Below are 24,740 nucleotides of genomic sequence, written 5' to 3' on the forward strand. Positions count from 1 at the left end.
AACTCTTGAATGTTGAAAAAAAAGTTTGCTTCACATATTCTACATATTGAACTATTTCCATGTTTCCAGCCTCTCCTGTCCTCTCCTCTCTGCTCTGTGTAAACAGATTTTCAGTAAATATTTGTCACATGACCGTTGGTCTCAGCAGAATCAGGAGAAGCAGAATTTTATATTTTTAACAGGAGCTGGTTGGTACAAAAACTTTATTTTTGGACATGTTTTAAATGACACACTTTAAATTATAATTTTGGTGGATTTTTGGTGATTTTTTAAAAGAAAACATATGTACTGGAGTATTATATTGTCATATGTATGCAGTGGCAGTCATTTTACTACATTCTACGCAGTTTAATGTATCTTTTTTGTACTTCGAGTAGTACTTGTAGGAGTATAAGGGGTTAAGATGGAGGAATGTGCAGTCAGGAGGCTTTTCCGTCCTGCTACTTATTTCACCCCCTCTCACTTCTTCTTCTTCTTCTCCTCTCAGTTTGTTGGCGGTGTGAACTCCTCGTCCGTCCATCCCATCATCTGTCGCCCAGGTTGCTACAGAGATGCCAGGGACTCTCCCGAGGTTTCCCAGCATGCCCCGAGGCATCAACCCTCCCAGTTTACCCAGAGGCCTCACCATGCCCACTCTACCCAGCTTGTCCAGTTTACCCAGCATGCCCCGGGGCATCACAATGCCCAACCTGCCCAGGGGGATGTCACTGCCGAGGGTCGTGGCCATGTCCACCGTGTCCCGAGCTCCTCGGAGGCTGCTGCAGGACTGCTGCTCTGTGCTGGACCACCAGACACCCGGAGGTACGACTAGTTAACACCAGTTAACACCAGTAGTGTGGGGGAAAGTTACTTTAAGACTAACTAGTTTCTTGACTAAGTTATTCCCCCAACTTAAAAAGTAGTTACTTAACTAAGTTGCAAACCATGACAAGCACATCCAAAAATGTTTACTAGCCTTTCTGACCTTAAAAGTTAACTTGTGATGCCCAAATTGTGTACTAGTTAACTTGTCATGACCTTTTGAGCTTACTAGTTGTTTGGCAATGTTGAATATGTTTACTAGTTCAACTTTTGAAAGCCAAAATACTCACTAGTCAAGGCAAAAAAGTTGAGTAGCTAGCTAGTTCCAGCTTATTTTGAAATTACAAGTTACACTAGCAAGGCTCAAAGTGTGTGTACCTGTTAACTAGTTAAAGCCTTTTTGACCTTACTAGTTAAATTGTCTGTTTACCAGATAACTAGTAAGAGCCATTTTGATCTTACTAGCTAACTTGTGAGGCCCAAATTGGTTACTAATTAACTAGTCAAAGCCATTTTGACCTTACTTGTCTAATTACTGAGTCTCAAAATGTTTTTTGTTATATTGTCAAAGCCTTTTTCAATCGTTTGCGCCTGTTTTCCAGTAAACTGGTTAACTGACAATTTTGAATATGTTTGTAGTTTAACTCGTCAATAGTCAAGGCAAAAAGCTGACTAGGTAAGTAGCTAAAGCCTATTTGTTAAGGGTGTTTCCACTACCGCCCAATACACGGAATGAGGCGGGTCTCACTCACCAAAACGCCCCTAATATGAATATGAGCCGTCCTGGGGGGTCTTTTAACAGGACTTTTTTTGTCCCTGTAGAAGAGCAGGGCCGTTTTTCTCCCCTCAAAAAAGCCTGGTTGCTGATTGGATAGAACACTAAGCAGGATGTAGTAGTAGTACTCGATGACACAACAACACGCGCCATTTGTAAAAGCAGGCAAAGTAGTGTTGCCAACTTAGCGACTTTGTTGCTATATTTAGGGACTTTTCGACCCCCTTAGCGACTATTTTTCAAAAAAGCGACTGGCGACAAATCATGAGACTTTTTCTGGTGTTATTGGAGACTTTTGGAGACTCGTTCTTACTCTTCTTAACTTGCGGCCCGTTAAGAAGAGTAAGAACGAGTCGAAGCGGCACAGTCCTCCTGCAGCAGTCTCTCTCAGCTGCAGCTGCAGAGCTGGAGGGAATGTTAACCCCTTAGCATCCAGTCTACAAATTGCTAATAGGCTAACACTTAGCTCTGTAGCAGTACAGTGTGTATGTGCTGCTGCTTCAGGAGGTGTTCACTTAGCGATCTCTGTTTGTTTACAACAAGCACCAGACACTCTGCACAGTTAGTGATACCAGTTAATTCACTATCACTATGTTTATGATCAGCGGAGACGCTGTGCATAATTAGCCATGCTGCTTTGTTTATGATCAGCTGATGACGTTGTGCACAGTTAGCGTTGGCGGCCACAGTTGCGTCTCCCGTGTTTAATTCGTAGCGATGATTGAAAACCATACGTCACCTCCAGAGTCTCTAAATCCCTCTGGGGGCCTTTTTGTAATGGAGACACGCAGAGTGAGTGAATATTTGAGAGGGCGTGGCCTGAGACTTTCCTGGTGGACACTCTTCCCCCTAAAGGAAACACAGCTTTAGATGTTAATAGTTACACTTGTGCCGCTTAAAACGTTTACTAGTAAGTCAGTCAAAGCCTTTTGACCTCACTAGTTAACTCGTGAGGTTCCAATTGTTTGCTAGTTAACTAGTGGTGTTCATAATATCCGATAGTTATAATAGTGAGACACACATTCAATAAACTAGATAACTAGTTTAGTTTGTCACGACTGCTGCTAGAACTACTGCTGCTCCTTTTGTTTCTAAAAGAAAAAAAAGTTAAAATATTCAGTTTTTCTGCAATCCTACAATGTTATTTAGCAGACGCTTTTATCCAAAGCGAGTCTGAGTCCATTTAGGTCACTGAGCAGTCAGTTTGATACTTGTCGTAGTCGTCAGTGTAGATCAAGAGTGAAGGTGTTCAGTTAAGAGTTGGTCTTCAGTCTCTTCTTAAAGATTGAGAAGGACTCAGCAGAACGGATGGAGTTTGGAAGTTCCTTCCACCACTATAGAGGAGGAGAGTCTGGTTTAGAGGTGGTACAAATTGAGAAGAGAAGGGAGCCGGGCACTGATCCTTGAGGCACCCCAGTGGAAAGGTTCTCCCTTCCAAGATCTCCCTGCTAGGTAGAGGATTGATTTTTCAAATGATTTAAAAACTATTAATTAATCATCCAGTCCAATAGCGATTAATTTCTGCGAATTGATACATCTGTAATAATACTGCTGGTTGAAGTAAATGTAGTATTTCCCCCTGAGTACTTTTGCTGCATTAAGTACTACTGAATCAGAGCCTCAGGGCTGCAGGTTGCTGATATGTTTTTTTTTCTGTTTCTGCTGGAATGATGAATAAATCCAGAGCAGATTATAGAGCGCTGAGCTGCTGCACATGTCCGGGCTCACACACTCACACACACACACACACACACACACACACACACACACACACACAGGTTTCAGATTATTAATACTTCTCCTTCATGCTTTTTTGTTTTAACGACAACGAAGATGAAAAATAGAATCTTCATAATGTTTTTATTCTGACATTTAATCAGAACATGTTGAACTGATGGTAAATGAAAGGAGGTTGGCTCAGTGTGTGTGTGTGTGTGTGTGTGTGTGTGTGTGTGTGTGTGTGTGTGCAGAGGATTAACCACAAACCTCGGTGTGTGTGTGTATGTATGTGTGTGTGATGAGGTGACAGTGTGGATGTGAGCTGCAGGAGTCGTCCTCATGTACGGTGAGAAATATGAATGTTTATTATTATTTATTTATAATTTTTGGTATTTTTCCGAATGTTGCAGCTAAAATAATGTAAATATTTCAAACAGATTTAAAAGATATAAAATGGTTTTAACTTTTTGTACAACTAATACAGTCAGTATAAAGAAAGGTCTGTGGTTTTCTCGTGCAATTGTGTTTACAGATTAGAAATATTAAAATAATGTATTATTACTATTTCACTTATGTAAATATAATAAATTATTATTATTATTTTATAAAATGGTAAATACAATTATCAATAATAAATAAAATATTGCTTTTAGCGCTTCAAGTAATGAACGATGGAAGATGCCAAAATAAATAAATAGATGAATGAGTTTGTGGATTAATTATTATTCCATTAAATGTTTAAAAAAACATATTAAAATAAATGTAAGCATTGATTTATTGAAAAAATATGGCATATTTTTAAAAAAAATTAATTTACTCCCTTATCTATTTAATTACTAATACATTTAAAAATATATTTACTTTGATTTTTTAAAAATTCTTTACTATATTTATAACTTTTATTTAGTTATTTTTTAAATAAAATAAAAATATAGAAAAATATGGGAATAAATAAGTGGAAAATGTAAATTGTATGGAGGATTGAAACTGCCAAAATGAAAAACTATGAGTGGATAACTAATGACTTCATACTTCAATAAATATGCTGTTAAATGTACCAAAAATATATGTAGGAATTAATTGATTGATTAAATGTGAAATAAATTTTAACTTTTAACTTTTAGTCAACTATTTATTGATGTATTCTTTTTTGTTTTTGCATATTTCCTTTATTTTGTCCCACAAATTTAGAATTGTATGTATGCATTATTTTCTTGAAATCTATTTTAACTGTTAGATGTTTTTAAAGGGGTAGTATAGAAATAAATAGCCTCAGCTCTTTCTTTCTTTCTTTCTTTCTTTCTTTCTTTCTTTCTTTCTTTCTTTCTTTCTTTCTTTCTTTCTTTCTTTCTTTCTTTCTTTCTTTCCGGGTAATGTGCTGCCCACTGCTCCTTGCATGGTGTGTTCACTTGTGTGTAAAAAGGATGGGTTAAATGCAGAGGTTGAATTTCCCCATTGTGGGATTAATAAAGAAATCTTCTTCTTCTTCTTCTTCTTCTTCTTCTTCTTCTTCTTCTTCCTTCTTTCTTTCTTTCTTTCTTTCTTTCTTTCTTTCTTTCTTTCTTTCGTTCTTTCTTTCTTTCTTTCTTTCTTATTTTACCTTTATTTTTATTATTATTATGTTTTAATTTTTTTATTTAATTTTTGTTATTTCTGTATTTTTTATTTGCTCGTTCATTTACTTACCTTTTTAAATTTATTTACTTCCTTTTTTTACTTTTACTTTTAATTTTTAATTTTGGTACATTTACTGGCATCGTCATTTATGTATTGAGTTATTTATTTTGTATTTGTTTTTTTATTTTTGCAGATTCCATCTTCAAAACAATTTTTTTCTATATTATTTTTATTTATTTATTAATATAATTTTTCTTTAACAAATAATTAAACAAAATGAAATAGGATTTTTGTTATTATTGTTTTGTTATTTTTCTAATTTAGCAAATTCAGCTAATTTATTTATTTATTTAGTCATTTGTTTATCTTTTTTTAATTTACTTTTTGGCAGCTTCCATTGAACTGTTGAATTATTATTATTATTATTATTATTATTATTTTACCTTTATTATTATTATTATTTTGTTTTAATTTCTTTATTTAATTTTTGTTATTTCTGTATTTTTTATTTGCTCGTTCATTTACTTACCTTTATGAATTTATTTACTTCCTTTTTTTAGTTTTCCTTTTAATTTTAATTTTGGTACATTTACTGGCATCGTCATTTATGTATTGCGTTATTTATTTTGTATTTGTTGTTTTTAAGTTTTGCAGATTCCATCTTCCAAACAATTTTTCTATAATATTCTTATATATTTTTTAATATAATTTTTCTTTAAAAAATAATTAAACAAAAAGAAAATATTTTTTTTTTTTAATAAATGAATGAAGGAGCAAATTCAGCTAATTTGTTTATTTAGTACTTTATTTACCTTTTTTTCAATTTAGTTTTTGGCAGCTTCCATTGAACTGTCAAATTATTATTATTATTATTATTATTATTATTATTTTACCGTATTATTATTATGTTTTAATTTTTTTCATTTATTCTTGTCATTTCTGTATTTGAATGGGATTTGAACCTGAATTTTTTAAGCCCCCGCTAACTAAACAACAACAATATAAACACGTTATGCAACATGCCACCAGAGGATTAATGCTTAAGACGTAGTATTACTGCTGCTGCTGCATTGTAGTGTGTGTGTGTGTGTGTGTGTGTGTGTGTGTTGGCAGTGGACCATTGGTAGATCTCCTTTAATCTCCAGAATCCATCACACTGAACATGGAGATGAAAAATTGAAGAAAATTGAGCAGAAACCAGATGAAAAGCTCAAGGACTCACTGCTGCCCCTGTGTGGCAGAAACACTCATTAATTTATTCATTTATTTTAAACTTTTCCTTTGAAATTCCCTACCTTTGTTATCATTTAATGTACCAAAAATAAAAAATAAAAATATATAATAATTATTGACAATTATTAATTCAATAATAATTAACATGTCTAACCATTTTATTACTTCCCCGAATTAGTTCCTTCCTGATTTCCCCATTTTATTCGCAGAAAAAACCCCATCAAAAAACAGTAAAAAAAACAAAAAATCTATCACAAAAAGATATATCAATAAAGAAGCTTAATAAAACAGGAATATTAATTTATTTCCCATTTTATCAATTAATTAATGCCTAAATGTATTTTATTATTATTTATGGTACATTTAACGGCAAACATATTAATGTATCCAGTCATGTATTTGATTATTTGTTTATTTTATAAAACTCCCCCCATTATTAATGTATTTATTGAGTTATTCATTTAACTATTTTGGATTTTTATTTATATATGTAGCTTTTTAATTCATGTATAACTTATTTTTAACCCTCTGCGCCCGCTTTTAATTTACTACCCTTTCAGACCCTTCAGGATGAAAATGCTCACTTCCAAAAAAACGCGATAAAAACTTTACAGATTAATATTTTTTTCTACTTTTTTTCTGCAGAAACCTCTTTAACAACTTCTGCCCTGCTCAAAACTACCAAATGTTTAAACATTTTTGGCATTTTAACCCTTTAAATGCCAGTTTGATTGCATGGTGTCACTGATGTTTTTTATGGGGAAAAAACACCAAAATGTAGTTATTTTCCACATAATAAATCATTTTTGGCTGATGGTTTTGATCAGGACTGAAGTTGATTTAAAGATTTAATCCAAAAAAGTTGAAATATATATCTATATCAGTATTGATTTTATAGCGTTATCTAGAAGTGGACATGTCTGCCATCTAGTGGCCAAAAAGAGGTTTTTACATTTTAAATCTGACACTACACAAAAGCTAAAAATGTATGGAGTAAGACCGCTGTCAAAAAGATGTGTCCATGTTATAAGCATTCGTATTTGTAATGATAAACATTTGTGTGTAAATAAAAAAGTTGTACCCAAAATTCTGCTGTCACACACATGAGTCTGATAAATTATTAGGGTTAGGATTGTTTTTATGTGAGTATGAATCTAAAAGCTGTGAGTGCAAAGTCTTGTGAATACAACTCTAATTTCTACGACTACGAGTCTTCACTGTGAACACAAATTCAAGTTTGTGGGTACGAGTCGAAAAACTGTTGAAATGACGTCACAGGCAGGTCACAGGCAGGTCACAGGGGAAAGCAATCGAACCCCGAAAAATGCGCCGAAGGATGGCTGACAACATGGACACCGTCGGGGAAGCATCATCATCATCATCACAGGTAAAGTAAATAACACATCCAACATTTATTTATTTTTATTTAGTTGTTTATTTCATGAAATTGTACTGTTTTAAATAATATGAAGTTTATGGACGTTAAGACATTCTGCTTTAACTTACAAGCTAACCACATGTCAGTTGCTGCTTGTGTAACCAAACAATAGAATTAGTCAGAGTCCTGACAGCAGTTTACTATCAATCCAGAATTTATTTATTATATACGTGTATATCTGAGATCAGACACACAAGTGTGGTTTGCATGGGCCCAGACTAGTAATATTAATTAATAATTTAATAATTGATATTTGTTGTATTAACTTGCATGCTAATGATTGGCATACATTATTTTGCTAAAAATACAAAATTATTTTTTATGTCTGTCCAGCCTATGTGGGATAGAGTACTGTATGTTGGTAAATTACTATGTTAACAGTGGCATTTAGCCTAATGCATCAAACTTGTTGTTTACAGGGACCAGTAGCTGCTCGGTTATTGGAACGTCTGAAATCGAGGATTACAGATGTGTTGAATCAACCACACTTGAATTTGGACTATTTACAATACATTATAAATCAAGAAACATTCATTGTGACGGCTGCCTCCAGTACTTTAAACATCCCAGCTGAAATTGTGGAGTGTCTTTTATCCCTGCAAAGTAAGATCCACGTAGATCCTCCGGTCGTTAGCTTGTAAGCTAAAGCAGAATGTCTTAACGTCCATAAACTTCATATTATCTAAAACAGTACAATTTCATGAAATAAACAACTAAATAAAAATAAATAAATGTTGGATGTGTTATTTACTTTACCTGTGATGATGATGATGATGATGCTTCCCCGACGGTGTCCATGTTGTCAGCCATCCTTCGGCGCATTTTTCGGGGTTCGATTGGTTTCCCCTGTGACCTGCCTGTGACCTGCCTGTGACGTCATTTCAACAGTTTTTCGACTCGTACCCACAAACTTGAATTCGTGTTCACAGTGAAGACTCGTAGTCGTAGAAATTAGAGTTGTATTCACAAGACTTTGCACTCACAGCTTTTAGATTCATACTCACATAAAAACAATCCTAACCCTAATAATTTATCAGACTCGTGTGTGACAGCAGAATTTTGGGTACAACTTTTTTATTTACACACAAATGTTTATCATTACAAATACGAATGCTTATAACATGGACACATCTTTTTGACAGCGGTCTTACTCCATAAAAATGCATCAAAATCAATTTTGTCACTAATCTTTGACATATCCAAGGCTGTGATAAAAACCAATGCCCTAGCCAAAAATTATTTATTCTATGGAAAATAACTAAATTTTTGTGTTTTTTCTTTGAAAAACAGTGACATCATTTCATCAAACTGGTATTTAAAGGGTTAAAATCATCAATATCTTTGAATGTTTGGTAGTTTTGCGCAGGGCAGAAGTTTTTTAAGAGGTTTATGCAGAAAAAAAGTGGAAAAAATATTGATCTGTAAAGTTTTTATAGCATTTTTTGGAAGTGGACATTTTCAGCCTGAAGGGTGTAATATAGAGCCATTAGAAAAAATAAAATCTGAATTTCAAAATATATCAAGAAAAAAAACCTTCTTCCAAAAATCATGTCATTTGCAGTATCACAGCCAAAATTATTGCCAAAACAAAAGTGAAAAATGACAAATATGGCTGAAAATGTCCACAGTGGACCCAGAGGGTTAATATGATGAATTAATAGAAATAAATATGAAGTGTGTGTGTGTATGTGTGTGTGTATGTGCAGGTCTGTGCGGTTGCTGCTGGGCGTTGCGTCCTCGCTACAAGCGGCTCGTTGATAATATTTTCCCAGAAGACCCTGAGGTGAACACACACACACACACACACACACACACGCACGCACGCACGCACGCACACACACACACACACACACACACACACACACACACAAAGCAAAAGGGAAAATAATAAGCAAAGGATTACAAATGAATAAGTAATTTATATTTTGTTTATTGTATCTATGTTTCCACATTTATTCATTTTATTGGCTTTTCTGAATATATACACTTTTTAAATATTTTTATTCTTCTATTTATGTCTTTATATTTCCACATTTATTAATTTTTTTTTGTCTTTATGGTTCAACATTTTTAATTTATTTTTAATTTATTGGCCTTTATATTTCAAAATTCCTAAATGCATTCTTCTTATTTCCACATTAAAACATTTTTTTCCTTTTCTTTGTTTTTCCACATTTTATAAATGTATTTTTTTTTTCTTTTTTTTTCTTTATATTTACATATTTTATAATTTTATTTATCTTTATATTTCCACATTTCTTAAATGAATGTATTATTTTATATATATATGTCTTCATATTTCCACATTATTTTTCTGAATCTTTTCTTAAGTTTTCCACATGTATCATTTTTGTTTATATTTAATATATTTACACATTTTTTTATTCATTCTTTATATTTCCACAGTTATTTTATTTTGTTTGTCTTCATACTCATATTTCTATTTCTATATTTTCCATGTTTTAATTTACTTTTTTATTAGTTTGTTTGTTTTTATTCTGGTTTAGGTTGTGTTTCTTTTACAGATATTTTTATTTATGGCACTACTTTCACACCATAGATGTTCAGATAATAATTATAATTTGATCAGACTAGAAAGGAACATTAACATAAAATATGTTAGAACTGATACATTTGTGAAATTTAGAGATTTTCTGAAACATAGAAATTTGAATTTGTGGTTGGTGGCTAGATTAATCAATTTACATCTTATTTACTTCACTGTGTGTGTGTGTGTGTGTGTGTTTGTGTGTGTTTGTGTATGTGTGTGTGTGTGTGTGTGTGTGTGTTTTTTTTTTTCAGGATGGCTTGGTGAAAGCTAACATGGAGAAGCTGACGTTCTTTGCTCTGTCAGCTCCGGAGAAACTCGACCGGATTGCTGCATACCTGTCAGAGCGGCTGACTCGAGAGCTGAACCGCCACCGCTACGGGTCAGTACGCACAACGTCATGACAACACACACACACACACACACAGTCATTTGACCTCCTGCTGACCTCAGCGTGTCTCCAGGTATGTGTGTATTGCGATGGAGGCGATGGAGCAGCTGTTGCTGGCCTGCCACTGTCAGAGCATCAACCTGCTGGTGGAGAGTTTCCTCAGCACGCTGCGTCTGCTGCTGGAGGCCGACAGGCCACACCTCCACATCCTCGCCACCAGCGCCGTACGTACTACACACTAAATGTATCAAAATATATTTAGACTGTAAATATTCTCTGCACATATTTGCACAATTTGAATATGAGCCGTCCTGAGCGGTCTTTTGACGAGACTTTTTTGTCCCTGTAGAAGAGCAGGGCCGTTTTCCTCCCCTGAAAAAAGCCTGGTTGCTGATTGGATAGAACGCTAAGCAGGATGTGACATAGTACTCAACGGCACAACAACACACGCCATTTGTAAAAGCTGGCGAAGCAGTGTTGCCAACTTAGCGACTTTGTTGCTAAATTTAGGACTTTTCAGACCCCCTTAGTGACTATCTTGCAAAAAAGCGACTGGTGACAAATCCAGCGACTTTTTCTGGTGTTATTGGAGACTTTAGGAGACTCGTTCTTACTCTTCACAACGAGCCGCGGGGCCAGCGGCTCTTTTTTAAGGAGCTGCGGGGGGCGGTGGCTCGTTAAGAAGAGTAAGAACGAGTCGAAGCAGTCTCTTCCAGCTGCAGTCACAGAGCCGGAGGGGATGTTAACCCCTTAGCATCCAGTCTGCAAATGGCTAACAGTTAGCTCTGTAGCAGTACAGTGTGTATGTGCTGCTGCTGCAGGAGGTGTTCACTTAGCGATCTCTGTTTGTTTACAACAAGCACCGGACACTCTGCACAGTTAGTGTTGCCGGTTAATTCACCATCACTATGTTTATGATCAGTGGAGACGCTGTGCATAATTAGCCATGCTGCTTTGTTTATGATCAGCTGCTGACATTGTGCACAGTTAGCGACGGCGAACACAGTTGCGTCTCCTGTGTTTAATCCGTCGCTTATTTTTTTTTTTATTGCAGTTATCATATGTTAAACTCAGATTACTTTAACAGTTTCCACCTGGATTCATGATTAAGTCACTGTTTCCCTTTGTGCAGTTTGTGAAGTTTGCAAACATCGAGGAGGACACGCCGTCGTACCATCGTAGCTACGACTTCTTCGTGTCCCGCTTCAGCCAGATGTGTCACTCTGAACACGAAGACATTGACACGCAGAACAAGTCAGTCTGCTCTCAAACCGACAGTTGTAACACAAGAAAATACACAACTTGAATTTCCCTGATCAATTATATTTTTCAAAATTGGAAAAAAATTGAATTTATATGTACAACACTTTTCAAAGTGCCCACAAGTGTCACAAATGTTGGTGGAAAAAAAGTTTGCTCCACATATTCTACATATTTAACTATTTGCATGTTTCCAGCCCCTCCTGTCCCCTCCTCTCTGCTCTGTGTAAACAGCCTCTCCTGTCCTGTCCTCTCCTCTCGGCTCTGTGTAAACAGCCTCTCCTGTCCTCTCCTCTCTGCTCTGTGTAAACAGCCTCTCCTGTCCTCTCCTCTCTGCTCTGTGGAAACAGCCTCTCCTGTCCTCTCCTCTCTGCTCTGTGGAAACAGAGTTTCAGTGAATATTTGTCAGTGTTCGTCTCAGCAGAATCAATCATGTCTTCACAGTCGAGCGCGATATGAACGTTTTTGTTTTTTGTGTGTGTGTGTGTGTGTTTAGGATCCGTGTGTCGGGGATCCGTGGTCTTCAGGGCGTGGTCAGGAAGACGGTGGACGATGAGCTGCAAGTAAACATCTGGGAACCTCGTCACATGGAGCAGATCGTCCCAGCTCTGCTGGTCAACCTGCAGCAGCGCACACACACTGACAGGTACACAAAATTCTTTTGTTTGTGCTGTTCTAAACATATTCAACGCAAGAGAAAATAATGCATACATTTCAAGGAGAGTTCAAATTCTGAAGACAATGCCTGTTTTTACAGTTTCATTCCATGATAAATTAGCCTGGTATTCCCATGCTGCCTTGCACGCTCGATTTCGTTTTGGAACTGCGAGGCGGCATGGTGTCCATGGCTGAGTCTTCGCCCTGCTTTTGGTATCCAATCACAGAATGGGGAGGGACGGCAAGACGATGACGCGTACTATTGGACAGATGGAAGCTTGTAGTTTGCTTACGGATCCAACATGGCTGCAGCAGACGCCAAGCTCTCTTTGGATCTAGCCTTAGACAGAGTTCTAGATAGTTTAGAGCCAAAGTTTATTATGAAAGAAGAACAACGTTTGGCTTTACACTCCTTTATCACCACCAAAAAGGATGTTTTAGCCTTGCTGAGAAACAGGATTTAGCAAAAGCCTAATCTACCAACTAGCCCCGTTAGTTGCTAAGCTAATGGGGTTTAGCGATTGGCTAAGAGCTACGTTCAGACGCTTATGATAGACATTCGTAGCACCCAATAAACGGCTCTGGACGATCGTTAACCACGCCTCCTCTACGGAAAAATTAATAGGTGGTCTCCAGACTAGATCTCATTTGTGATATAGTCTGGTGTTAGATAAATAATGAATTTTTGGCAATTTCTTTAAAGAAAACATACTTTTCAAATCCACTGGCGGGATAACTCATTATTACACATGTTAGATATTTATGTTTCTGATGTTTTTAAATTAAATTGATGATTTTTCTTAAATGATGTGTATGGAGTTTGGTTGGTGACTGGTGTGTGGATTCCAACATGGTCTCACAGGAATCCGAAATAGCCACGATTTGCTTAACTCAAAATCCGTGGAATAGCCACGGAATCACTCAAATTTCCGTGAAACTGACACGGATTTCGCTACAATGCAAGTTAATGACAGTCATATCCCGTGGCTATTCCAACATACAAAGTGATTATGTACATTCACTGAGTGAATATTTAGAAAATAAAACATATATTTCTCGCTAGAAATGTGATCAAAATCCATTTTTATGCAGAAACTAAGTCAAAATATTGATTTTTTTTCACTAAAAAATGAGAGAACTGTCCGCCATGTTTTTTGTTCTGACCACCGGGACCTTGAAAGTCTCGTGACTTGGAACAAACCAATAAGAAAAAATATTCATGGAATAGCCACGGGATATGACTGTCATAAACTTGCATTGTAGCGAAATTTGTGTGAGTTTCACGGAAATTTGAGTTATTCCGTGGCTATTCCACGAATTTTGAGTTAATCGAATCCATGACTATTTCACAGATTCCTGTGGGACCAGGTTCGTGGATTCACGTGTTTGAGTGTCACTAAGGTGTGTAATGGTGTGTGTTTGTGTTTGCAGTGAGTCTCCAGCAGAGCAGACTGAGGTGTGTTTCAGGGAGCTGTTGGGACGAGCTGCTTACGGACACATTACCAACGCTATCAGACCTGTGCTGATGTAAGACACACAGCTGGTGGTAGAGCAGGATCAGTGTGTGTAGATATAGCAGCTGATCCTCTGTGTGTTTTCAGGCACCTGGACACTCACAGTCTGTGGGAAGGACGGGTCTTTGCTGTCCAGTGTTTTCAGATCATCATGTACTCCATCCAGGTGAGTACAGGTACATCTCAAAACATTAGAATATTGTGAAAAACTTCAATATTTTTTGTCAATTATTTCAGAAAGTGAAACTTGTACATTATATAGATTCATTACACACAGAGTGAAATATTTCAAGCCTTTATTTCTTGTAATTTTGATGATTCTGGCTTAGAGATAATGAAAACACAAAACTCAGTGTCTCAGAAAATTAGAATATAACATAAGATCAAAAGACATTTTAAACACAAATGCCAAGCTTCTGAAAAGTCTGTTCATTTCTATACATCAACACTTGATTGGGCTCCTTTTGCATGAATTACTGCATTAATATGTTACAGGCCTCAAGCATGAGTAACCTGTTTACAGATAAATATGCCTGTAAAGATTCAGGAGTTCAGTAGTTGTTGTCATTCAGCAGGCTGTCCTCTGTCTTTATTAACAGAATATATAACTTTCGTCGTCTTCTCATTTTTAACAAATTTCACATCTTTTTCATTTAAACTTCTTACTCAGTTAATTCACAAATTTGCCCTTCACATTACAACACAAAAGGATGTTTTTAACCACTGAAATGACATATATTATCATATGAATTACCAATCTGTTTTAAGTCACACAGTACTATTACCAACATGGTTGTAATCTTCAGGTCTTTTATGGCGTTTACCTGCTCTAGTTAGGGCCTCGGGGCAATCGCACCGAGCACTGGTCCCATACAGCATGACTTGGCAACGAGTGTAATCCTGAACTCGATGCTTCCAAAGGGCATTCCATAAACCAATGGGTGACGTCACTGTGACTACGTCCATTATTCATACAGTCTATGGTAGGATGTCAGCAACCAGCACAGATTTCTCTACAATCTGCCCTAAAACTGATTCATGAAGAGTGAACCTTGTGGGAAATAGCACAGATTTTTCAGGAAAATTTCAGCCTCTCTCCACTCTAGCTGTGATGTCACCCACTCTAATATGCACCAATCATAAAACAAAGAAGCACAAAATGGAAGTTGATTATTAAAGTCCCAAGTCTTGTGACCTGTTTAAACTTTAAATACTTTTCCTACGTTAAAGTATACCCAAACTGAGGTGTTTCTGAGCTCTTTTCACGTCGATCTCCCATTCATTTCAATGGGACTTTTTATCAGACCTCTGTTGTTGTCGCATCCTCTGTGTAAGATACATTTTTACTTTAGTTAAGTTGTATTTATTTATGATTTGCTGTCTTTGCATTTATATTGTATGGTATATTTTGTTCTTGAATGACTGTGAAACTGTAGTTTTGAAAGGCACTATCGAAATAAAGTTTTTATCATTATTGATATTATTATATAATGTGTTGTATATAACTGTATTTCAAAAGAGTAGGAGTAGGGACATTATCTTAAACAAAAAGAAAACTTTTCTTTTTCTTAGTTGTGCTACAGCTTATCTTTACTTTACTATAACATGTATGCTGAATCCTGTCCTCCTCAGTCCCAGCACTCCCACCTGGTCATCCAGCAGCTGTTGGGTCACCTGGACGCCAACAGCCGGAGTCCAGCTTCAGTCCGAGCCGGGATCGTGGAGGTTCTGTCTGAAGCTGCTGTGATAGAAGCTACGGGATCTGTGGGTCAGTCAGTGATCATGTCTCTGTATCTGTATCTGTATCTGTATCTGTGTGTTTCTGTTCAGGATAACTGTGTATGTGTCCTGCAGGTCCCACAGTACTGGAAGTATTCAACACATTACTGCGACAGCTCCGGCAGAGTGTCGACTACCAGCTGACTGGATACTATGACAACGCTGGAAAACACAAAACCACCTCACCTGAAGAGAAAACACTGCAGGACGCTGTCATTAAAACTATTGGTGAGGCTTTTTTTCTCTTGTCATTTAACCCTCTGAACCCCAACCCCAGCCCAGTTCCAGGGCTTTTTTCTTTGCTCTTTTACATTTTGTCACTGTCGCCTTCGATTTATTGCAATATATAAAATCTGTAAGTCCTGCAGCTCTATGGCAACAGTACAATCATGGCTAGAAGTGGGAATTACTGAAAAAAGTATTTTGTGCAGAATAACAGTTATAATGATTAAAATCTAAAAAAAGGTTAAAAAAAAAAAAAAAAAAAAAAAAAAAGTTTAATTTGTATATGGAATTTCTTTCCCAAGTGCCCACACACAAGTGTCACAAATGTTGGGGAAAAAAGGTCACTCCACACATTCTACATATTGAACTATTTCCATGTTTCCAGCCTCTCCTGTCCTCTCCTCTCTGCTCTGTGTAAACAGCCTCTCCTGTCCTCTCCTCTCTGCTCTGTGTAAACAGCCTCTTCTGTCCTCTCCTCTCTGCTCTGTGTAAATAGCCTGTCCTCTCCTGTCGTGCAACACTTTTTTCTTGGACACGTTTTAAATGAGAATAAAGTGATTCTGACAGAAAATATTAAAATGTTAAGCCTGGTTTCTGGTTACTTTTTCTTACGGAAACGCTTGTCAGACATGATCAATTCAAGGATCGTCGGAAGGTTCAACTCCGATGATTGGGCCTGTTTCTACAGTTTATTTCTATAATAAACGCTGGGGGGTTTGGCAAGTTTTTAAAAAGAAAACATGCTTTCCAAACATGGGCTTCAAAGGGTTAACAGTTTAATGTATTTTTTTCCGTCCAGGATCCTTCGCCAACAGGCTTCCTGTCTACCAGAGGTCAGAGGTCATGCTGTTCATCATGGGGAAGATCCCTGTTCCTGGTATCTACCCCGCTTTGGGGTCACCCAACGCAGGGTACGACCAACATTACATGTTTTTAAAAAAATGTGTTTTTAAACTCCAAGAAAATGTGTCTTAAGGTGTTTCCATCTGTGTCTCAGGTTTGAAGGCAGCAGGATGATCCAGGTGATGCTGCTCAAGTCTCTCCTTCAGGTCAGTGAGCTACTTCAACTGATATTTACCTTTAATGTGATGTTTAGGGGGACAGCTGGAGATTTGAGTCCCCAATAGATGTTTAGAGTAGTGTTGGATCTCTGAAGAGGCCTGTTGTCTTGGAATTGGGAAACAGCACTAGAATATATTAAGTTATTTTGGTTCTGACTACCAGTTTGCAAGACAATTTCTCTAACTGGTTTTGTTTGTCTAGTTTTTTTTTGTTTGTTTTGATCTGATAGTTTGGGCAATTCTGGCAAGGATTGAAAATTATGTTGCTGGAGAAGGGAAAAAATAGAAAGTCGAGAAAGACGGCTTGGAGTTGAGGAGGACAACTTGGATTTTGACTTTTATCAGTTGGCCTGTCTGTAAAGAGGTCAGAGTGGATCTTTCCTTCATCTCCTGGATCACAGATTACCTGACAGGAAGACCACAGTATGTCAGGTTGGGGAACTGTGTTTCTGGGACATTAATGAGCAGCACAGGGGCTCCACAAGGCACTGTTCTGGCTCCATTCCTGTTCACACTGTACACAGGGGACTTCAAATACAACTCTGAGTCCTGCCACATCCAGAAGTACTCCTTCTGGATCTGGAACACTGCTATTGTGGCGTGTATCAGGAATGGACAGGAATCTGAATATAAGCTTCAGTTCTTTGAAATCCTTGTGTACATTTAAAAAAAATCAATTTTAATATTTCCTCTTCAGGTATCTGAGCGTTATGAAAGCACTAACCTGTTGACGGCGTTGCCCTCGTCTTTCTTGGAGCCTCTGCTGTCCTTCACACTAATGGAGGATCCAGAGATCCGTCTGCTGGTCCTCTCCATCCTCACCTCGCTCATCGATAGACACCACAACACCGCCAGACTCACTGCTGCCAGGTAGGACACAGACCATGTGACCAGAGATGCTTCCTGTGGTCAAGTTGTAGATTTCTACTGAAGTAAAGGGGCAGAAAGGTGTTACTGCAGACACATCTGCTTGTAGGTAGGATGTCTTTTAGTTTGCACTTCTTTATTTTCTCAAACTGTCCTTTTGTTGACAGTGTGACGTTTGACGTCTCCGCATTGGAGCTGAAAGAGGACAGATGCTCTCGACAGGACAACTTGTTCATTAGGAAGGTTAGACTCTTTTCATATGGTCACCATCATTGACTGCATGTCATAATTTAAATGTTACTGAAAAACTGAAACAGACAACTGTAGCTGAGCTGCCTTTCAGGGAAATTTTATGCATTTTAAATATTTTGATTTTTAAAATAAAAAGCAGCATTTAAAACAGGATGGAGTGAGCAAAATATTGAAAAAAAGACCTCAAAATATCAGCTAAAGAATGTGCAAAAAGTTGATTAAAGAATGTGCAAATGGCGATTAAAGAATGTTCTAAATATTGACTGAAGAATGTGCAAAATATTCACTAAAGTATGTGTAAAAAAATTTACTTCAGTATGTGTAAAATATTCACTAAAGTATGTGCAAAATATTTACTAAAGTATGTGTAAAAAAATTGACTTAAGTATGTGTAAAATATTCACTAAAGTATGTGCAAAATATTCACTAAAGTATGTGTAAAATATTCACTAAAGTATGTGTAAAATATTGAATAGAGAATGTACAAAATATCGAATTAAGAAGGTGCAAAATATCAATAAACCAATAAACGTGCACAATTCAAATAAAGTTTGTGTAAAATATTGAGTGAGGAATGGCATTATCTGTGAATGTGTTGTGTGTGTGTGTGTGTGTGTGTGCAGCACGCTCAGCGTCTCTACAGGCATGTCTATCTCACCTGTAAGGAGGAGAGCAGTGGGCGGGGCCACTACCTGGCCCTCTTCACCCTATTGGCTGTCATCAGTCTGGAGCTGGCCAATGAGGAGGTGGTGGTGGATCTCATCCGACTGGTTCTCGCTCTGCAGGTCAGCACAACTTCTGTCATAATATTTATAATATCAATGAGCTGTTCTCTGATTAATTCCTCTCTTGTGATTGGCCGGTCAGGAGCTGGCGTTGTCCAATCAGGAGTGTCTGTCTGTGTTTAACCGATGTGGTGTTCAAGCCGTCTGCGCCGCCTTCCTCCACCTGTTGTCCCAGCTTGGTCCACCACCACCTTTCCACCAACACGTCACACAGGTGTGTGTGTGTCATTGGTCAAAGTACTAATAAACACACTGTCAGAATCAGAATCAGAAGCCTTTATTGACTAACAAGTACTAGTACAGATGTAGGCAACCTGCGGCTCTGGTGGCTCTTCAGGCCATCTACAGTGGCTCCTTTTTTTCTCCTAGATTTGCCACTTTTAATCTCATAAATCTGTGATTTTTTTCTCCTAGATTTGGCAATTAAATTTCATAAATTTGCGACTTTCATACTTGGCCCTAATTGGCAAAATTTAGAGGATTAGAGGATTTTTTTTTACATTTTAATTTTAATTTATCGTTGATGTAATTTGTATTCTTCAGTTGTAAAAATGTGATTTGTAAACAGCAGTAAAACATTTTTTAAAAACATTTTAGTCAACTAAAATGTGCATCACAGCTTTTGAACGTCTTTGGCCTGACGCCTTAACCTCTAAATTTAGCCAATTTCCAGTCCTGTTTTGAGTTTCCCTCACCTTCAACTTTTCTTTCTGGTTTTGACTTTTTTCTCGTGACTTCGACTTTTTTTTCTCATTTTTACTTTTTTTCGTGACTTCAACTATTTGCACTTGTTTCCTCACTGCATTCTGACAAAACCATCTTAATAACTGCTCATTGTGACCTATTAGTAATGTTGGTGACTAATTAGGCTTCAATTAAGGCTGTTTTATCTTAGTTGTAAGGCAAAAAAAAATTGTGGCTCCATTCTGAGATTTTTTTCTCTTTATTTGGCCAACAATTGCTCTTTGGTTAGTAAAGGTTTTACTAGGTTTTACAATGTTTTACAATGAGATGTATACATAGAATAAAGTTCTGATGACGTCCTACTCTGATTTCAGCTTTTTTTTATTGTTTCCACTCAAACTGATAGATTTACACTTTTTTCTCTTGACTTCAACCTTTTTCTTCTCATTTTGACTTTTTTTTCATGATTTGGACTTTTTTTTCTCATTATTTTGACTATTTTCTCATTATTTTGACTATTTTCTCGTTATTGTGACATTTTTTCGTGACTGACCTTTTTTTCTCGTTTTGACTTTTTTTTCTCATTTTCACTTTTTTTCTCTTGACTTCAAGTATTTTCTTGTCATTTTGACTATTTTATCATTATTTCGACTTTTTTTTGTGACTTCGACTTTTTTCTCGTGGTAATGGCTCTTTGGTTAGTAAAGGTTGTACTAGTACAACGACATGTATGCATAGCTGTGTATGAGTAGGAGTTTGAGTGTGTAAGCCTGAGACCCGCCTTTGCCCAGTAGCTAATCAGTCCCCGTCTCAGCTCGCTGGAATGTCAAAAAGCGATAGCATAGCGGTTGCTATGGAGACAGCCTTGCTTAGGCCCCAGACAGCAGCAGACAGTCACAGGTGTCTGTAGGAGGTTGAGGGGGGCAGGGGAAGTAGAGTCTCACTGCAGTGCACATCCAGGGGAATTTATTATCCAGTAACAGCCTTGAGCCAGGGCTGTTTAGGGGAGTCCAGATAAGATTGGAATTTTGGCTTAGACAAAAGTGGCAGGATGCAATTTCCTGCTAGCCATCTTGTCCATATTGTCCATACTGGTCTACATCGATCCAGTTGCTTTTCCAGGGTTTAAAGTGTCAAAGTCAAAAGTCTGGCATTTTAAAATGTCACTAAAGTCAAACTAAAACTGTCATTTCTCCTTAGTAGACGTATAAAGTTAATGTTTGTGTCTGCAGGTGATAGAGAGTCGTCATGGCAACGCTCCACACCTGCTGCCTGAAGAGGTTTTCTGTGACAAACCGAGGTTTGTATGTAATGTTACCAGTCCACTTTCTGCTTAAGTACTAAGAAATGTGTACAGGGTTTGGTTGGTGGCTTGACTTAAATGTCTGAATGTGTGTGCATGTGTGTGTGTGTGTGTGTGTGTGTGTGTGTGTGTGTGTGTGTGTGTGTGTGTGCATGCGTGTGCGTGCGTGCGTGTGTGTGTGTGTTTGCGTGTGTCAGACTGCCAGAAGGTGAGCTGAAGGTGGACGAAGCCTTTTTGTTCATCCAGTCAAAGATCTGCGAGGCTCTGACAGGGAGCAGCTACAGCGCACACACTGAGCGCTTCAACACGCCTTACACACCTCAGATAACAGGTAACAGCCCACAATCACAGCACATATGTTGGTCAATAATTTGTACATAGTTTTGTCAATATTTTACACATTCTACAGTCGAAAACTTTAGTTGATATTTTGCACATACTTTTGTCAATCATTTGCACATTCTTTAGTCGATGTTTTGCACATTCATAAGTCATAATTTTACACATACTTTAGTTTGTATTTTGCACATAGTTTAGTCAATATTTTTGCACAGTTTAGTCAGTATTTTGTACATATGTAAGTCAATATATTGCACATTCTTTAGTTAATATTTTGCACATACTTAAGTCAATATTTTGCACATTCTTTAGTCAATATTTTGCACACACTTTAGTCAATATTTTGCACATAGTTTAGTCAGTATTTTGCACACACTTTAGTCAATATTTTGCATACACTTTAGTCAATATTTTGCACATAGTTTAGTCAGTATTTTGCACACACTTTAGTCGATATTTTGTACATACTTTAGTCAATAATTTGCACATAGTTTAGTTTATATTTTGCACATACTTTAGTTGTATATTTTGCACCTTTTCTGTGCCCACACTGTGCTAAAGAATGTGCAGTGTCCCTTTTATTCAGCCTGTGTTTCTGTGTGTTTGTGTTTTAGATGAAGACCGTCTGTCGAAGAGGAAGAGTATCGGAGACGTCATCTCTCTGCAGATCGACATGGACCCAGAGTACTGTCCTGATACAGAGCAGGTACTGTCTGTCTGCCTGTCTGACTGTCTGCCTGCTTGCCTGCCTGCCTGCCTGCCTGCCTGTCTGTCTGTCTCTCTGTCTCTCTGTCTGTCTCTCTGTCTCTCTATCTGTCTGATGGTGTCTCTCTCTCCTGTAGAAACCTCAGACGGAGCAGATCACCTTTGAGACACTGAAGAACGCCATAGGTGAGTGGACAGATTTCTGATCAACAGATTCAGTAGAATAAAGTTCTGATGATGTCCTACTCTGATTTCAGCTTTTTATTTTATTGTTTCCACTCAAACTGATAGATTTACACTCTTTTCTTTTGACCTCAACTTTTTCCTTCTCATTTTGACTTTTTTTTTCATGATTTGGACTTTTCTTTATCATTTTGACTTTTTTCTCTTGACTTCAACTTTTTTGTCATTATTTTGACTGTTTTACTTTGACGTTTTTTCATGACTTTTTTTTCTCGTTTTGACTTTTATTTCGTGACTGGCTTTTTTTTCTCATTTTCACTTTTTTTCTCTTGACTTCAAGTATTTTCTCGTCATTTTTACTATTTTCTTGTTATTTTTACTTTTTTTGTGACTTCGACTTTTTTCTCGTGACTTTGGCCCTTTTTTCGTGACTTCAACTTTTTTTTATCATTTTGACTTTTTTTCGTGAATGGCTTTTTTTTTATCATATTGACTTTTTTGCTCTTGACTTCAACTTCTTGTCATTTTGACATTTTTTTCTGATTTTGACTTTTTTTGTGACTTTGACCTTTTTTTCTGATTTTGACTTTTTTTTTCTGATTTTGACTTTTTTTTCTGATTTTGACTTTTTTTTGTGACTTCGACTTTTTTTTCGTGACTTCGACATTTTTTTCTCATTTTAAAGTAAGGAGATTATTGAGATTCTGCAGCCCAATAAGATAAACATAGAGACAGACTCAAAATGAAAATTATCAACATTATAATATGCATTCAGGTTAAATATGGTTGCTGCAGATAAAGAATTGAATGAGCGATTGACTTTGAGCTGACTGTGTCATCAGAAGACAGAGGGAGCGTGGAGGAGGAGGAGCGGAGGAGAAGGATGCAGCTGGTGGAGCGCTTTCAGACGGCGCCGTTTGAAGAAATCGCTGCTCACTGCGGTGCCCGGGTGAGTGACCTCTGACATCACGCTCAGCCAATCACAACACTTTCTACACAAAATGAGAGAGCATTGAAAGATTTCTCATTTTTACTATTATTGATTTCATTTTTCTCTTTATCTATTTCAACAAGTTTTTAGTTCTATTTTTTCTTCTTCTTTTCTACATACATATATATATGTATATATATATATATATATATATATATATATATATATATATATATATATATATTTATATGTTTTAGGCAAGGCAAGGCAAGTTTATTTGTATAGCACAATTCAACACAAGGTAATTCAAAGTGCTTTACAAGTATGTTTAGTGTTATAATAATAAAAAATAAAAAGAATAATAAGCAACATAATAATTATTATTTCAATTATATATATATATATATATATATATATATATTAGTCTTATAATAATAAAAATAAAAAAATCAGCAACATAATAATAATTATTTTTCTATATATTATTTATACATATATATTGCACATACTTATCTATATCTATATCTATATCTATATCTATCTATATATGTATATATATATATATATATATATAATTTGCACATTCATAACTGATCATTTTGCACCTACTTATTTTGTATTTTGAACATAGTTTAGTTGATATTTTGCACATTCATAAGGCATAGTTTTGCACACACTTAAGTTTGTACTTTGCACATAGTGTTTATATATATATATATATATATATATATATTTATATATATATAATATATATTATTTCTTATTATTTTTTTTCTATTCTATTGATCAATGTTTTATTGTTATTTTTATAATATATTTTGTTATTAATCTATATATTATTGATTTCATTTTTCTTGTTAACAATTTTATCCTGTTTTAAGTCAAGCATTTATCTTTTCTTTCACACACACACACACACACACACACACACACACACACACACACACACAGACACACACACACATATAATTGTATTTATTATTTTTATAATAATTAATTATATTATTATAATTATTAATTATAATTGTTATTATTGATCTATTTTATTGATTTTATCTTTCTCTGTCTAGTTCATCTTGTTATTAGTGTAGCTTTTATCTTTTATTTTTCACACATTTATATTGAATTCTGTTCCATCCATTTTAATTATTCATTTTATTTTATTGTAATTAATTTGATCTTTTTTATATTTATTCAAAAAAATGTATTGTATGTATTTATTTTTGTTGTTTAGTCTTATTGTCAGCTTGTCAGAGTGTAAATAGTGATAATCTTTGCAGACGTCTCTGCTTCAGTCCAGACTGGAGCGAGTGTTGGACGTGATCATCCGTCCTCCTCCGTCTCCGTCCGGCGTGTCTCCGCCTCGCTCCACGCCGCTCTACGAGATGAAGTTTCCCGACCTGTGTGTCTATTAAAAATTCAGCTGTAACCTTAAAGCACTTCCCTTAATAATGTGATGATTCCCCACAAAGAGGTAGGAGTGGAGATTATTCAGGTTAGTCGTATTATTATTCATAAAATATGTAACATGAATCATGTGTCGTCCCTTAAAAGTTCATTTCATTTTTGGATTTTAATGACACATTAAATGACACGTTGTTCACAAGTGTTTTCTGTTTTAAATATCTGTTTCACAGCAAAAAATAATAAAATATTTAACTTAAAATAACATT

General features: G+C 36.2%; 1 protein-coding gene across 1 annotated transcript; it reads left to right on the forward strand.

The window, feature by feature from the left end:
• Positions 1 to 464: 464 nt before the first annotated feature.
• LOC131962834 (protein EFR3 homolog B-like) lies at positions 465 to 24,740 on the forward strand. The gene is made up of 22 exons (XM_059327923.1): positions 465 to 801; positions 9,290 to 9,366; positions 10,386 to 10,513; positions 10,596 to 10,746; positions 11,655 to 11,776; positions 12,279 to 12,449; positions 13,871 to 13,966; positions 14,041 to 14,119; positions 15,586 to 15,721; positions 15,808 to 15,960; positions 16,757 to 16,868; positions 16,955 to 17,006; positions 17,716 to 17,888; positions 18,053 to 18,128; positions 18,761 to 18,922; positions 19,005 to 19,136; positions 20,839 to 20,906; positions 21,107 to 21,240; positions 21,863 to 21,954; positions 22,091 to 22,139; positions 22,979 to 23,085; positions 24,348 to 24,740. Exons 1-22 carry the CDS (start codon positions 552 to 554, stop codon positions 24,480 to 24,482), a joined length of 2,655 nt encoding a protein of 884 aa, XP_059183906.1. The 5' UTR covers positions 465 to 551; the 3' UTR covers positions 24,483 to 24,740.

This window comes from Centropristis striata, chromosome 24 (genome assembly GCF_030273125.1).
Source record: "Centropristis striata isolate RG_2023a ecotype Rhode Island chromosome 24, C.striata_1.0, whole genome shotgun sequence".
Classification (NCBI taxonomy): domain Eukaryota; kingdom Metazoa; phylum Chordata; class Actinopteri; order Perciformes; family Serranidae; genus Centropristis; species Centropristis striata.

What these genes read in the sequence shown, in the direction of transcription:
- LOC131962834 (XM_059327923.1), top strand. Translation starts at nt 552, where the DNA reads ATGCCAGGGACTCTCCCGAGGTTTCCCAGCATGCCCCGAGGCATCAAC. An exon ending in TTGGGGTCACCCAACGCAGG is followed by an intron (nt 16,869 to 16,954) that starts GTACGACCAACA and finishes TCTGTGTCTCAG; the next exon opens with GTTTGAAGGCAGCAGGATGA. An exon ending in GCCAGACTCACTGCTGCCAG is followed by an intron (nt 17,889 to 18,052) that starts GTAGGACACAGA and finishes TTTTGTTGACAG; the next exon opens with TGTGACGTTTGACGTCTCCG.